The 16,414-nt window shown below is 45.1% G+C and overlaps 1 protein-coding gene across 7 annotated transcripts in view; it reads left to right on the forward strand.

Moving 5' to 3' along the window:
* LOC115465822 (utrophin-like) overlaps positions 1-16,414 on the forward strand; it is a 1,296,369-nt gene that overhangs the window by 445,526 nt on the left and 834,429 nt on the right. For all 7 annotated transcript variants that reach the window (XM_030196568.1, XM_030196575.1, XM_030196573.1 and 4 more), the window contains 3 exons: positions 5,903-6,079; positions 7,664-7,855; positions 10,612-10,784. In XM_030196568.1, the coding sequence (XP_030052428.1) occupies positions 5,903-6,079; positions 7,664-7,855; positions 10,612-10,784 (542 nt within the window). The remainder of the gene's footprint in view (positions 1-5,902; positions 6,080-7,663; positions 7,856-10,611; positions 10,785-16,414) is intronic.

Below are 16,414 nucleotides of genomic sequence, written 5' to 3' on the forward strand. Positions count from 1 at the left end.
AGCTGTGACAAAAAAGACTTCTGTACCAGACTTCTGGACCGTCAGGATTATAGAATGGAATCTTTGTTGAAGCAAGCCTTAAGTTTCCACTCTAAGGTTACAGGCAACAGTGTGTGGAGGTAATGTAGCGGGTACAGAATTTGGAACACGCCTCGCCTGGGGATTTTCTGCCTCCAACCTTTTTTGAATTTGGACGCTTCCTATTTGGCAGACACTCTCTATATATGACTTTAAAGTCTTGGCCAAGAATATGGTGCATCTGGTTGTGACTCACCATTGGCTGTGGCTCCAGAATTGGTCAGCGGACATTGCATCTAAGGCTAGACTTGGTAAGTTGCCTTTTAAAGGACGTTTACTGTTTGGTAGATTTAGAGAAATTAGTAAAGACTTTCAGAGTCCAAGGTGCCTAGGTTACTAGAAGGTTGGCCTTACTTCTCTATGGCGAAAGGGTTCTCTGGCAGAGGACATTTTACAGAGGCTAGACGATTTAGACTTGGCAGAGTAAGCTGTATTCAGGGGGTGAGATTTTCCTTCAGAGGACAGTCCTTTCATGATTTCTGCAGAGGCAGCAGAGGGTTCCCTGGGTCTGCAATGGAGCATTTCAAAGGTACACAATGAAGGTTTGTGTTTCTTCTCTCTGATAACCTGTAGGGGGATGACTGGCATCGTTCTATCAGTGGCGGACTCAACTACAGATTTCTGGGTGCTAGAGGTCATTCACAACAGATTTGAGCTCAAATTTGCTTGTCCTCTTTCTGAGGCATTTCTGGAATTCCCGTGCCACTCTCTTCTAAAGATAGCAGCAGTCAAGCAGACCCTACAAAACTTATTCATTTACAAGTGGTGGTTCTTGTGCTACATTGGGGAAAAAAGGACTGGATGCTATTCGATTACTTTGTAATTACAAAGAAGAAAGGAACTTTTCGGCCTAGATCTCAAGAGTCAACAGGTTTTTACAAGTACCAAGTTTTCGGATGGAGACCTTGACGTCATTGATTGTAGTGGTTCAACAAGGGGCGCTTCTTACTTCCTTAGTTCTGACAGAAGCCTATCTTCACATTCCAATCAGAGTGTCTCATCAGCGATATATTAGAGTCACAGTATTAGGTCAACATTTTCAATTTCATGCTCTTTCATTTGGCTTTGCCACAGCTCCTCGGATGTTTACAAAGATTATTGTAATCATGGCCTACACAAATAGGGGATGTGACAAAACTTGGGGGTTTTAAGCCTGTATTAATCATTTCTTGAAGTATATTTCTCTAGTTTGGCCAGCATGTTTATGTTTAAAGCTGTTACAGAGAACTGACTGTTCCTTCTTTAGTTAACACAGATAAGAGGTAACCTGCAGTGATGTGGCCAACTGCTTTTAAAATTTGCTCTGATTGGCCCAAGAGCTCAATTCATTTAGGATGTACTGGCTTTTTTTTCCCCAGTCTGCCAGGGAGAAGAGAGAGAAAGATCTCTTTGCTGAGGCCCTGTGAACAGTTATATTTGATAACCTATATATATATATATATATATATATACATATACATAGTACATAAGTATTGCCATACTGGGAAAGACCAAAGGTCCATCAAGCCCAGCATCCTGTTTCCAATAGTGGCCAATACAGGTCACAAATACCTGGCAAGATCCCCAAAAAGTACAAAAGATTCTATACTGCTTATCCCAGAAAATAGTGGATTTTCCCCAAGTCCATTTAATAATGGTCTATGGACTTTTTCTTTAAAGAAGCCGTCCAAACCTTTTTTAAACTCCGCTAAGCTAACTGTCTTTACCACATTCTGTGGCAACAAATTCCAGAGTTTAATTACACGTTGAGTGAAGAACAATGTTCTCTGATTCGTTTTAAATTTACTACTTTGTAGCTTCATTGCATGCCCCCTAGTCCTAGTATTTTTGGAAAGCGTAAACAGAAGCTTAACATCTACCTGTTCCACTCATTATGTTATAGACCTCTATCATATCTCCCCTCAGCCGCCTTTTCTCCAAGTTGAAGAGCCCTAGTCACTTTAGCCTTTCCTCATAGGGAAGTCGTCCCATCACCGCTATCATTTTTGTCGGCCTTCGCTGCACCTTTTCCAGTTCTACTATATCTTTCTTGAGATGCAGCGACCAGAATTGAACACAATACTCAAGGTGTGGTCGCACCATGGAGCGATACAGCGGCATTGTAACATCCTCATATCTGTTCTCCATACCTTTCCTAATAATACCCAACATTCTATTCGCTTTCCTAGCCGAAGTAGCACACTGAGCAGAAGGTTTCAGTGTATTATCAGCGACAACACCCAGATCCCTTTCTTGGTCCATAACTCCTAACGTGGAACCTTGCATGACGTAGCTATAATTCGGGTTCTTTTTTCCCACATGCATCACCTTGCACTTGTTCACATTAAACGTCATCTGCCATTTAACTGCCCAGTCTCGTAAGGTCCTTCTGTAATTTTTCACAATCCTCCTGTGAGTTAACGACTTTGAATAACTTTATGTCATCAGCAAATTTAATTACCTCGCTGGTTACTCCCATCTTTAAATAATTTATAAATGTATTAAAAAGCAGCGGTCCCAGCCCAGCACTTGACCCCTGAGGAACCCCACTAACTACCCTTCTCCATTGTGAAAACTGCCCATTTAATCCCACTCTCTGTTTCCTATCCTTCAACCACACTTTAGCACCTAGTTGAGGTTGCTGGACTTGCTACCTCTTCAGCAGCCAAAGAACAGAAAATAACTGCCTTTTAGAACAAGAGTTTGTGGCTGTTAAGTTTCTACCTCTAGAAAAGGTTTCAGTTTAAAACTATGGGAAAAATGCCTATTTGTAGAGAAAATTTCAGTTTAAAAATATGGGAAAAGGGTTGTACACTATGGCAACTAGTTAATAATGCTTGCTTTTCCCTCTCTCTCTTTCTCTCTCTCTCTTTTTATTCCCCCTTAATACTAAACTAGATCCTGCAGTGCCTGCTAGAGTCTCTGTGTTAATGCTGTGGTACAAAGTTTTTAAAACTAAGGGGAAAAGACTGTGGAGATTAGTTGATAAAATTTGCTTTTTTATATATTTTTTTGCCTATCACTAACCTGCAATTCCTCCTTTAAACCCCAATCTAAGTACCCAAAGCACAAAGCAAAATTGTGTTCACTTACCAGAGAAATGTCTTCTGCTCTCAGAACTTCTCAGAAACACATATAGCTATGAGCAGCTATATGTCTTGATCTCCCCAGGTACTATGTAGATAGTAAACAATTGTTTAGATAGTTTTATAATTGATCCATATTTATTTATCTGTTACTGTTTGCTGATTGCAGCTTTTCTGTTCATTGTTTTAATTTTTCATTATAATAAATATTTTTAGTTTATTGCCTCTGCTTATCTGGACTGACTAAGAATCCTAGTGGTTTGTGTGTTAGGTCTGTGAGTGCTTTCCAGGAACTGTGGGACCACTGGGAGTGTGGCCCCAGTAACCTAGAAATCACTGGGGATAATTTGAGAATGGGAGACTCGCCCAGAGGTGGTTGTGACCTAGTCAGTGGGAGGAAGGTGCTAGTGTAGAACACAAGTGGCAGATTCAGGTGGACCTGAGCTCTGCTGGGGAAGTGGTCATGGGGTTCCCCCCTGGTGGGTGGCTAGGCGTTTTGTGATAGTGGATTTTAGTTTATCCTTATTTGGATGATTGGTTAATTTGTTATGTCGGCAGTGTAGCTGTTCTTGCATTAGTATGACCTTGCCCTGACGCAGCATATTTGGTCATGAAACATGGCCTAGATCGGCATATTGGTCCTACTTTGAAAGCTAAGTACAAAATTAATTCAGTAATCTCTATAGTGCTGAATAAGAAAATTCAGTTTAATTAGACGTTTGTATGCTAATAAAATTGACTGAAAAATTTGAGCGAATCACGAGATGGGTTCTCTTGTGAAGTAAATCACTACAGAGGTCAGCAAAACATATGGGTTAGATGTTAAACGCCTTTTGTATCTTTATATGATTACTTGTGCTGGGATTTAACTGATTTATACTGTGACTTTACCCCTGCGATTATACTTTGACCTTTTTGAAGTTGGTCCTAGATCTGATGACAACATCACAGAATGGGAGTTTTTAACCCTTCGGATTCAGTCCCTTATCCTAATGGATTTTGGAGTTTTCTGCCTTCTCTTCTCTCATTCACAAGAGTGTTTCCACCTCTTATAATTCAGCATTTTGTAAGAACTTGGATGATCTTGTCAGAGGTTTTAAATCATTCACAGTCAGGTGATGTTTGTCTTTCATAGGAATATGGCATATGTTACTCCATGGTCGTGGAGTTTACAGAAACTATTTGCTTAATTTCGTTATTGATCTTATATAGCCCCAGTTCTGTAAAACTTTCTGGCACAACACGTTTTCATTTTCTTTCCTTTAATAAATGATGTGGTCCTTGTTGGTTGCCTATTCAGTAATGATTTGGAGGTAAAGGTGAATCGGGCTCCATTTTGAATATAAGCTTTCAGACTTGACATTGTACACTCTCCCATTTTTTCAACTACTTGTTTATATCCCACAAATGCTGAACTAGTCTGTGGAGGACACTAAGGAAAGACAAATTAGATATCTCTCTATATAAAAGGCAAAACCAACGTTCTATGAAGCCTCCAGCTGGAAGTGTGAAGGGGGCGAGATATCCGGTTTCCCTATGAGTGTCTGCCCCGCCCTCTCTGTAACACAGTCAGTGAAGGAAAACAGCAGAGCACGAAATCAAATCGCTGGCTCTATAACAGTGAAGGACTCAGAGGGGGGAGGGGAGAGAGGCCAGGGACAAACACACTCCCACATGCACACAGAAGAAAACATTGCTAGCCCCCGTTTCATTTGCAATCAGAAACGGGGCTTTTTTACTAGTTATCTTATAATTTTCTTTCTTTAGTCTCTCTGGATCAGTCCAGATTATCAAGTATATTATTTTAAAGATCCTCTACTGATTTATCAGATGCATTACCTTACAGATCCTCAACCAATCACATGAAGGGAGCACCTAAGCCAATCAACATGAATTATGCAACACCTGAACTTCTGTGCCTACAACATGCAGGTGGCAAGATACAAGCACATTGGGGAATGCTTGGAAGTGTTCGAGTCTTGTACCACTTGCTCTCTTTTTCCCCTTCTTTGATTTTCTTGGTGTTAAGATGCATACTCTTACTGTTGCGATCCACAAGAAGATGAAGTCATGAGATCCATTGCTTTGTCAATCAAAATTCTGATCTCATGCTGCACAATACCTTTATATATTGAAGCGCACAGAACTTTTATACTATAAAATCTGCTAAAGATTTTGATTTGGTGCATTGTGTTGTTGATGGTATTTATCAGTTGATCCAGAATGCCCCCAGGTCAGTATTCCAAAGGTGTGCTGTTGTCATTAGTGGTGCCAACAACAAAAGCAGTTTTGTAAAGAATTAAATATTGCCCACTTGAATGGGTAACTTTCACCATTTAAAGCACTGGCCAAAGTTAGGCATTTAAAAAAATTGAGCAAGGTTAGGATCTTTCTGAGTTGGATAACTTTGTGGCCAATCTAAGTGACAATATGCAGCCACTGGATGGATATCTTATCTGTCCATGTGGCACCCCACAAAAAACAGGTTTAATGTTAAATGGATAACTTTCAGGTTTAAGTGAATTTTTATGAGTGAAACCTGGACAGATAGTGCCAGTGATAATCTACGTAACTTTAAAAGGATAACTTATCTATTTCAAATCTCTGATGAATGTTGGTCTAAAAATTGAACTTCCACTAGTGGATATCCTAGTTATGTAGAGATTTGGGATGTGGGAGATGGTGTGAAATTGAACTGAACTCTGTGAGAAGCCTTACAGTTGGATCACTGAACATGAAATGCGTGATTTGCTCCACAGGAACTGCTTCAGGAATTGGAAGAGCATCGGGAGGAATTTGATGCTTTGCAGAAGAAGAGCAGCAACCTTTCTCAGTATGGTGCCACTGGGGAGGGTGAGCAATCCAGAGTTGGGCAACGGTGGCAGGAGATTGAGAGCCAGTTTGCTTCATATCATCAAATTCAGTTCCAAAGCTCTGTAAGTTTTTCAGGCTGAAGTTAGAAATTCTTATAGTTTTTTTTCTTTGTGTGTTTGTGGTTTTTTTTTTTGTGCCAAAGTGCCAGGGACGTAGCCAGATGGCCGATTTTGGGTGGCCTGAGCCCAAAGTGGGTGGACATGGAATTTGTCCCCCCCCCCCCCCCCCCCCCCGTCTCCACCCCTTCCTGCCTGCCAGCCAGCTAACCCAAAATTTTATATGCCTGGGTTGGCGGGATCCCCAAACCCTGCCAGCTGAAAATTTCCTCCTCTTCGACCAGCCTGTGTTCTTCCAAATGGCAGCCAGCTGTACTTGCTTCAAGCTGATGTCACTAATGGCAGGCTGTGCGTGCTCACTGTTCGTGCATTTGCGAGAACTGAGCATGTGCAGAGGGACCAATGTTGATGTCAGCTTGAGGCAAGACTGCTGTTTGAAAGAGCACTGGCTGCTTGAGGAAGAGGAGATCTTCAGCTAGTGGGTTATGGGGACACCCACCAGCCACAGCAAAAATGCCACAATTTTGGGTGGTCTCTAGTCTACCCAGGCTCACCAGTGGCCATGCCACTACAAAATGCCACCTACTTTCACAAGATTTTTAACAGACAATTTCAGATGAGACATAAAAATGAATCTTTGTGTAAGAACGTAAGAATAGCCATACTGGGTCAGACCAAAGATCAATCAAGCCCAGTATCCTGCTTCAAGCAGTGGCCAATCCAGGTCACAAGTACCTGTCAGGATCCTAAAAAGTGACAGAGTCCATGCTACTTACCCTCAGAGAAAAGCAGTGGCTTGCCCCAGGTCTACCTTAATGGTTTATGGACTTTTCCTTCAGGAATTTATCAAAACCTTCTTTAAACCTAGTTACACTAACTGCTATTACCACAACTTCTGGCAACGAGTTCAAGAGCTTAACTATTCATTGAGTGAAAAAATATTTTCTCTGATTTGTTTTAAATGTATTACTTACCAGTAGTAACTTCATGGCAGATCTGTGGATATTTGTATGTGAGTAAATAGATTTGGTGTAGTAAGAGAGAACATAGCAGTAGAAGAAAACAGGCTCCTTTGAACAACGGAGCACAGGGTCTGTGACAGAGTGGGGGGCTAACAGAGTATGGCCAGGCCCACCCATAGAACATGAACAGAAACCTGAGTTCTGTAATCCCCATGGCAAATATTTGGGCTACTTTGCTTCTGAACAGAGATGGGCTGTGCATGTTATGGGATGACTGAAATTTACAGGATTCTGCTCTGTGCAGTGTTTCTGTGAGGGCAGGTTCCCAAGATGGTGTTGTACCTGGGAGATATTGGAGAAAAACAAGGGATAATATAATAGGGAAACGCACAGACAAATGTGTTTCAATCACAAACCTTGGTGTTAAGGACCGTGATACTGTTTGATTTCTACACATTTGAATGGAGGTACAATTTAAATAAACTATTTCCAGCAATAATATGAAAAGTAGATTCTCTCTGGTCTCCTTTTCCCATGCAAAAAAATAAGAGAGCTAGCTAATGCCACCCTTGAACTATATATTTGTTTATAATTTTGATTCTTAAAGAATTGATTTATTTTTCGTTAGGCATTGGCTGCTCAGCGGAATGCCGCTGGTGTTTACCGGCCCGGATTTTGGCCTTCACTGTTCCCTTCCAATTACATAGTTGAGATCAACAAAGTTCTGCTTGCCATGGCTGATGTTGAGCTGTCACTGAATGCACCAGAGCTGAACAGTGGCATCTACGAGGACTTTTCCACTCAGGAAGATTCATTGAAGGTAAGTTCTTTTTTTGCCCATTTTTTCCTGCAGTCACTGTTTTTGTGGTCTTGTGCATTGATTCTGGTAAGTGCCAGCAGAGTTTGAGCAACCCTTTAAATACAATTTGCAAAATCTATGGCCTCTGGTGTTAGCTCTGTGATAATCCATAGGTTTGTTTCCCTCATCGATGTGTGATAAGTAGTGAACACATTCAGTCTTGTTCTTGTTTACAAAGAGGGTCCCCATCTGGCTTCTTGTACAGTTAAGTTGCTATGTGTTACATCTCTGTTTGAGATGTGCATTGCCTGAACGTATATAGTCTCCTCGCAATATTCTGAGCAGGGCCAGCTCCACCACCGAGTGGACTAAGTATCCACTTAGGGCAACAGAATTTAGGGGTGAGGTGGTTGGGGAGCGGTGTGGCTTCAGTATATGTGAGGGTCTTTCCCTTGCTGCGCCTACCTCTGCAGCCTTTCCAACTACACAGACCCCGAGCTTAAAGAAGTGTGAGAGTTGCACAGTACTGCCTCTATCCCACACGATTCCAAGGTAGACTTTCTGTCTGAGGGGGGCAAGATACTACAGTGTTTCGGTGCTGGAGTCTGCACAGCATGAAGTCTTCTTTAAGTTTGAGGTCCATACAGTGGACATAGAGGGCAATGGCAGTGCCTGGAAACAGGGAGGGAAGAGGTGGGGAGAAGCTGGATGCAGTTTGGGGGATTAGGAAGGGGAGATTAGATGCTAACCAGCTTGAAGGGGGTATTGAAGCTGGGGTGCTGCCAACCTAGGAGGGAGAGTGGGGTAGAGAGGGGAAGGGTAGATACTGGCCATGGAGGGGAGGGGGTTGGGATATGCAGGAGTGTTGGGGGGGGGAAGCTAGGGGAAGGAGAGTTGCTGAACTATGTGGGATAGCAGTAGCCCTTGAGCCATCCATGGGGGAGGATGCACAACTAAAGGTTTACCTAAGTTAGGGTCTGCTTTGGATCCAAATGAACTGGAGGAGAATTGCTAAATACGTTCACATGGGGGGGGGGGGGGGGGCATGATGCTCCTGACCAGTGTGTAGCAATGACAACCATTCCCACCAGCCTGCCTTCAAACATTTTTCATTGGGGGTTTCCTCAAGGAGCTAGATATTTCTGAATGCATTCTGTTCTGAAAAGCTTAGTGGAGATTAGGTGGCAACACCGGTAATTGGGAAGCAAAGCCAGTGCTGGGCAGACTTCTATGGTCTGTGCCCTGATCGTAGATTTGGATGGGTTGGAGTGGAGCTTTTCAGGGGCTGCTTCAACAACTTCTGAAGTTTTAGAACAAGGACCGTGCTGGGCAGACTTCTGAAAATGGCAAGGACAAATCAAGATCAGGTATACATATGAAGTATCATATCATACCTTATGAGTTTATCTTGTTGGGCAGACTGGATGTACCATACAGGTCTTTATCTGCCATCATCTACTATGTTATGTTACTATGTTGTTCTGTTGAGAAACGCCTTGTCCTTCAAGCATGTGGGTCCCTCCCCCATCCACTTTCCCCTTTCTTTACCAAACTTGGGTAGAGAAGCAGAAAGAGAAAAGAAACTCAGAATGATGATGGGAACCACCTCATAGGTCTCCAGGGGCTGCCACTATCCCCTAGGCCTTCCATTGAGCATCTGATACCCTTGGGTTGGCCCTGACTATAAGAGCAGTGCAGGAGTTTGAGTACCATGTGGTTCTGTGAGAAAACAGAATAGCTGTTCCAGAAGCTGCAACTGAAGCCAGCCTCCAAACAATATGTATGGTGGTGGTCGTGGGGTGAAGGGGGCAGAAAGCTGAACAACTCTACTTCCCTTCAATCCAGCTCTCCCTTCGTTTTGAGATAGGATGTTGGACGTTAACTGGTGGGAGAATAGAGGAGGGAATTAATTTGAGCAAGATGGTGTTGGGGATAGTTGGTGATAAGGGTCTGATGGGACCCTTCACTCAAATTACGCAGGGATATCTTTCCATGTTATATATTCCTGCCCCTCCTCCCGAATGTACTCAGTTGGATCATTGCGGTGGTCATTGTAGCACGATTCCCTTTGAACTCTTGCAATAAGGGGCCGTGACTCTGATCATCTTGGTGTCACTACTACACTATGACCACAGCTACTCCCCCCCACTGCCTCAAGGGCTGTGAATGCTACCTTCACAGCATCTACAGCTTGGATGACCTGGGGAGCAGAAGTCCTAATCTAGCAGTTGAACTGGGAGCTTTCTGTATGATACTGTGCAGCACTGACAGTTCAAACTACTGGACCAATGGCAAGTTCTAAATTAATTGAATAGGACCCATGGATATGTAATAATGGGTGTGATTCTGCTCAGGATTACAGGAAACTGGGTTTGCATGGCATCTTTTTTGTAACACACTCATTTCTGGCTCAGAAATGGACTTAATTTCCCAGGGATCATTTCGCATTTTTCAAAGGCTGCTGGGTTAGGGGTGACTCTGCATTTCTCAATGGTCAGAATATTCCTGCCCCAGAGTTCATGGATAGTACTTGTATTAATATGGTATTTTTATTTTATTTATTGCATTTGTATCCCACATTTTCCCACCTATTTGCAGGCTCAATGTGTCTTACAGAGTTTTGGTAAGACATAGTCATTCCAGGATATCAGATACAATTAGTAATTAAGATTAAGTAATAGAAGATAGAAGGAAGGTATCTGTTCTGTGAAGTATTTTTCTGTTCTGGCTCCTATTGTTATCTCTTCTGATGCTTGAATGCTGATGCTTGCTTGTAGAGCGTGAAGGATATCCTGGACAAGCTGGGGGAGCAGATTGCTGCCATTCACGAGAGACATCCCGATGTGATATTTGGAGCATCTGGACCTGAAGTCATTCAGATAGGGGATGCTTTGAGCCAGCTGAATGCAGAATGGGACAGGGTTAACCGAATGTACAATGATCGCAAGAGGTATCATTTTTTAATTTTTCATTCTGTAAGTATTTGAGTGCATGTATTTGTGCTCAAGTGTATCGTAGGTGGCTCTATCAGGCTCCCATAATGCATCACTTTGAAAAGTAATGGGGGGTGGGGATCTGATTTACCAATGTTGTTGCCAGGGCTGTGGAGTCAGAGTGGGAAACAGTTTTGGATGGAGTCAGAGTTGTGGTCGGTAAAAATGTACTGACTCCAGCTTCAAAACAAAAACTTGCACAATTATAATACACTAGTAAAAAAGGCCCGTTTCTGTTAGAAATGAAACGGGCGCTAGCAAGGTTTTCCTTGGAGTGTATGTTTCAGAAAGAGTGTGTGTGAGAGATGGAGCGTGTGTGTCAGAGAAAGAATGTGAGAGAGAGACAGAGTGTATGTGTTTGTGCGAGAGAGTGTGTGAGAGACAGTGTGTATGTGTTTGTGCGAGAGAGAGAGTGTGTGAGAGACAGTGTTTGTATTTCTGTGTGACACTGTGTGAGAGAGAGGGACAAAGACAGTGAGTGTGTGAGTGAGAGTGTATGTGGCAGACAGAGAATGAGTGACTGCGTGTGTGGTGTGAGGAACCCCCTCACCCCCCTCTCCCCTGCCCCCTTGCAGCCAGGCATGTGCAGCGACCCGCCTCTCCCCGTGTTCCCCCTGCAGCCACCCATGCCCATCAACCCTCCTCTCCCCCTGCTGCGTCCTTCCTGTCTCCCCTGCTCCCACTGCAGCCACCCATGTGGTCTCAGGCCCCCCCCCCCTCAGCATCCCTCCTGTCCCCCTGCAGGCACGCATGTGCAGCGTCCCTCCTCTCTCCCCTGTCCCCCCTGCAGCCAGCCATGTCCAGCGACCCTTCTGTCCCCCTGCCCCCCCTGTAGCTACCCATGTCCAGCGACCCTCCTCTCCTGTGCAGCCACCCATGTCTGAGGACACTCCTCTCCTTTTTCCCTGTTCCTCCCCTGTGGCCAGCCATGTCCATCGACCCACCTGTCCCCCCTGATGACCACCAATCCTTCTGTCCCCCTGCCTGCCCTGCAGTGTCCGTCCTGTATCCCCTGTCCCCCTTGCAGACACCCATGTGGTGTGTGGAGCCCCATCCCTATCTCCCTGTTCCCTGCCCCCCCCTGCAGTCACCCATGTGCAGCGACCCTCCCCTTCCCTCCCCCTGCTTCCTTCCAGCCACCCATGTCCAGCGAGACCCCCCCTTCCCCCCCAGCCGGCGCAGCACCCAAAGAAAGCCCCTTGTCCCCCCCCTTCGTGCATCACCTGACCCCCCCACCGTGGCACATCACCAAGTCCCTCCCCCCCTCATCAACCCCCTCACCACCCGCAACCGCTAATACAAACTGTGTCCGGCGGCTGCTGCTTCTGCTGTTCAGCAGCAGCAGCCCGTACATAAAGAAAAAAAAATCCTCCTAAAATGCACCTCTGTTGAGAAGCATCTCACATTGGCTGAAGTCTCAGCATGCGCTCCTCCTCTCCTCTCTGACGTCTCGGCGTTTCTCCGGGGTCTTCCGGCAGGGGCACTGACGTTGAGGGGAGAGGAGGAGCGGCTGCAGAGACATCAGCCAATGTGAGATGCTTCTCCACAGAGGTGCGTTTTAGGAGGTTGTTTTTTTGTTTTGCTTTCTTTATGTATGGGCTGCTGCTGCTGAATAGAAGCAGCAGCAACCGCCGGACGCAGTTTGTATTAGTGGTCGCGGGTGGCGAGGCGGTCGATGTGGGGGGGGGAGGGGCTTGGTGAAGCAGTGGGGGAGGGGTTGGGTGATGCGGCGAGGAGGGAAGGGGGGTAGGGGCTTTCTGATGCCCCGTTGCACGGGTTGTTGTGGCAATGCGGCGGGGGGCACTTACAGGTGCACCGTCGAGGCTGTTTGTATATATGTGTGTGTGTGTGTGTTTGTGTGTGTGTGCGTTTGTGTGTGTTTGCATTTGTTTGTGTGTTTGTGTGTGTGTTTGTGTGTGTGCGTTTTTGTGTGTGTTTGCATTTGTTTGTGTGTTTGTGTGTGTGTGTGTTTGTGTTTTTGTGTGTGTTTGTGTTTTTGTGTGTGTGTGTTTGTGTGTGTTTATGTGTGTGTTTGCGTGTGTGTTTGCTTATATGTGTGTTTGCGTTTGTGTGTGTGTGTGTGTGCGTTTGTGTGTGTGTTTGCATTTGTTTGTGTGTTTGTGTGTGCGTTTGTGTGTGTGTTTGCATTTGTTTGTGTGTGTGTGTGTTTATGTGTGTGTGTGTGTTTATGTGTGTGTTTGCGTGTGTGTGTGTGTTTGCATGTGTGTGTTTGTGTGTGTTTGCATGTGTGTGTGTGTGTGTTTGCGTGTGTGTGTGTGTTTGCGTGTGTGTGTGTGTGTGTTTGCGTGTGTGTGTGTGTTTGCGTGTGTGTGTGTGTTTGCGTTTGCATGTGTGTGTGTGCGTTTGCGTTTGTGTGTGTGTGCGTTTGTGTTTATGTGTGTGTGTGTGTGTGCGTTTGTGTTTATGTGTATGTGTGTTTGTGTGCGTTTGGGGGGGGGAGGTTGCGGGTGGCTTTAGTGGTCGTGTGGTTGTGGAGTTTGCCAGCAGTCTATAGCGATTCCTAGGCAGGAGGAGGAGTACGGAAACACTCCCCCTGCCTGGGTCGTTGTTTGTTGGAGGGGGTTGCCAGTTGGTAGGGGTGCCTTTATGGATCCCTTTACTCTCTGTGTTCCGCCCTCGAGGGCGGGGCAGAGAGACATGGTGAGTTGGATGGCTTCATCACCATGAACTTACGAACTGTTTAGGGATTTTGCAGATGGCTTCAGCAGGTTGTCTTCAGAATGTTGAGGTAGCGTTTTATGTACAGACTAGTAAAAAAGACCGTTTCTGACATAAATGAAACGGGCTCTAGCAAGGTTTTCCTCGGAGTGTGTATGTTTGATAGAGTGTGTTTGACAGTGACTGTGTGTGTGTGTGTGTGTGAGAGAGATAGAATGAATGTGTGTGTGTGTGTGTGAGAGAGAGTGAGACTGTCTCCTGTGTCCCCTGCCTCCCTTTTCAGCCACTCAGCGATTGTTCTATCTCCCCTGCTCCCCTTCCAGGCACCCAGCGATTCTCCTCGGTCCCCTTTCCCCCCTGTAGCCACCCAGCGATTCTCCTGGCTCCCCTGCCCCCACTCCAGCCGTGTGTGTGTGAGAGTGAGTATGTGGAAGACAGAGACAGTGAAAGTGTGTGTGTGTGTGTGTGTCTGTGTGAAAGTGTGACTGAGAGTGAGTTAAGAGAGAGTGAGAGTGTGTATATGTATTTGTGTCTGTGTATGTATGAGACAGAGAAAGTGTGTGTGTGTCTGTGTGAGAGAGAATGTGCGAGGCTAGTGTCAAAATGAAGAGACAGCAGCAAAAGTTTGCATAGCAGAGCACAACCATTTGAGCCAGTTGTTATCTTATCTCCCCTGCCGTCCCCTCCATACCCAATGATTCTTTTTTTGTCTTCCATCCCCTCCATGTCCCGTGTGTGTGTGTGAGAGAGAGAGATGCTAGTAGTCCCTGTGACAGTGGAGGGTCAGTTGCTCCTTATAGGCAGTTGAGAGTGAGAGAGAGTGTGCATGTGGTGTTTTTTTTCCTCCCCTCTCATCTCCTCCGTGTCCCTTGTGTGTGTGTGTCTGAATACAACGGTTTATTTTTTTTTTATTTCTCAAGTGTAGTGAGAATGTGTGTGTGTGTGAGAGAGAGAGAGAGAGTCAGAGAAAGTGTATGTGTGTGTGAGAGTGAGTGTGTTGAAGAGAGAGACAGTGAAAGTGTGTGTGTGTCTGTGTGAAAGAGAGACTGTGAGAGTGATTTAAGTGAGAGAGTGAGAGTGTGTATATGTATGTGTGTCTGTGAAAGAGAGTGTGCAAGGCTAGGGTTCAAAATGGGAAGACAGCAGCAAAATGTTCCATAGCAGAACACAACCATTTGAGCCATTTCTCAGTTATAGGCAGTTAAGAGAGAGGGAAATAGTGAAAGGGAGTGTGTACTGGTGATTTTTTTTCCTCCCCTCTCATCTCCTCCCTGTCCCTTGTGTGTGTGTGTGTGTTCTACAGAGAGTGAGAGAGAGGTTAGTTTGGATGTTAGAGATGCAGTGAGAGGCATCAACTCCTTGTGAGAAACTTCTCTGACCTGCCTTCTGAGATGTGTGCTGCTGTTGATCGTATCTGTGGTCTCGGGACAGCCTGTCTGCTGACACTGTGCCTGTCTGCCTCGCTTGAGTGTTGAAAAGCAGCAGCAACAACAATGAAAAAGACCTGCCTCTCTCCTAGCCCGATCGTAGCTACTGTTTAGTTGTTTTTTTTTAATTGGTGGCTCGTGCCAGAAGGCAGATTAATGATCGTGTGAGGACATTTTCGTGCAGTTGCTAACAGTAAAAAGAAAGACGTATGGTGCCCTCGAGATGAATTAAGTGTATTGTTTTGCGATGTTGTCAGTGTTCAGGCTGCATTTTCACCTTTTCGTAGAAATCTTGAGTTTCATCAAAAGGAGATCAGGCTGACAGGCGGTCTCAGCGTCTTGTTCTTGAGGACATACCTTTGACACTTTTGCTGCATCAGCATGCAAGCGCTAGGTTTTTTGAGTGTTAGGGAACTTGTTTTAGTCATCTCACATTGGTCGTCTGTGCAGCCGCTCCTCCTCTCCCCTTTGATGTCGTTGGCTGCGCTTCTCCGGGGTTTTCTCCAGGGGCAGTGATGTAAGGAGAGAGGCTGAGCGGCTGCAGGGACCTGGCAGTCTGAGATGGTTCTGAACGGAGGTGCGTTGTATGAGTTGTTTTTCCTGTGCCCCCCCCCCCCCACCCGTTGTCGATGTTGGTGAATTGCTCTGCCTCCGCCCTCAACGTCATAACGTTTGATGCGAGGGCGGTGAATTGCTCCGCCTCTGCCCTCAACGTCATAACGTTTGACGCGAGGGCGGGGCCCAGAGACTGTGTTTTTCGAGGCTTCAGAGCTTCGAACATACGAACCTTGGCTTCAGTGACGTCAGAAGCCAATAGAACGTTGAGGGTGAGTTTTATAGGGAGCAGATGGGCGTGGCTGAGTACTGAGGGTGAGTAGTCCCAATAGTAGCCTAGCCTACCAGGAGGACAGGAGTTCAGGGCTTCACTGCCACAGATGGAGTGAGCTTCAGAACTCTGAGGGGGGATTTTATTTATATAGATGGGGCGTGGCTGAGGGCGGGTCTATGAGTGAGGGTGACTGGTCCTAGCCTATGAAGACTACAGGATTTTTGTGCTTCTCTGCCTTGGAGTGAGCTTCTCTGCCTTGGAGTGAGCTTCAGAACGTTCAAGGTGGGATTTATTAATATAGATGGTAAATTTTTCATTTTATACTTATGCATACTTATATTTTTTGATCAAGTTCTTTGTTCAAACTTGAAATAAATATATTTTGTGGTCTGTTTGTCCTAAATTTGAACATAAAAAATTATCCTATGTTTCTGTAATTAATCAGATTTACTATGCATAGGAGTTGAAATCAGAATGAGACAGTAGAAATATAGAGGAGTTAGAGTCGAATGTTTGGTGTATTGACTCCACAGCCATGTTGCTGGTCTGCATGGCAGGAGCTATAAAAGGCCAGATGGCAGAGCTTTGCCTATTTCCAATTAGGAAAAGCAACTGAAAAATGCTTTTGATATTTATTTAGCTAATTTTGTTT

This window comes from Microcaecilia unicolor, chromosome 3, assembly GCF_901765095.1.
Source record: "Microcaecilia unicolor chromosome 3, aMicUni1.1, whole genome shotgun sequence".
Taxonomy (NCBI): Eukaryota; Metazoa; Chordata; class Amphibia; order Gymnophiona; family Siphonopidae; genus Microcaecilia; species Microcaecilia unicolor.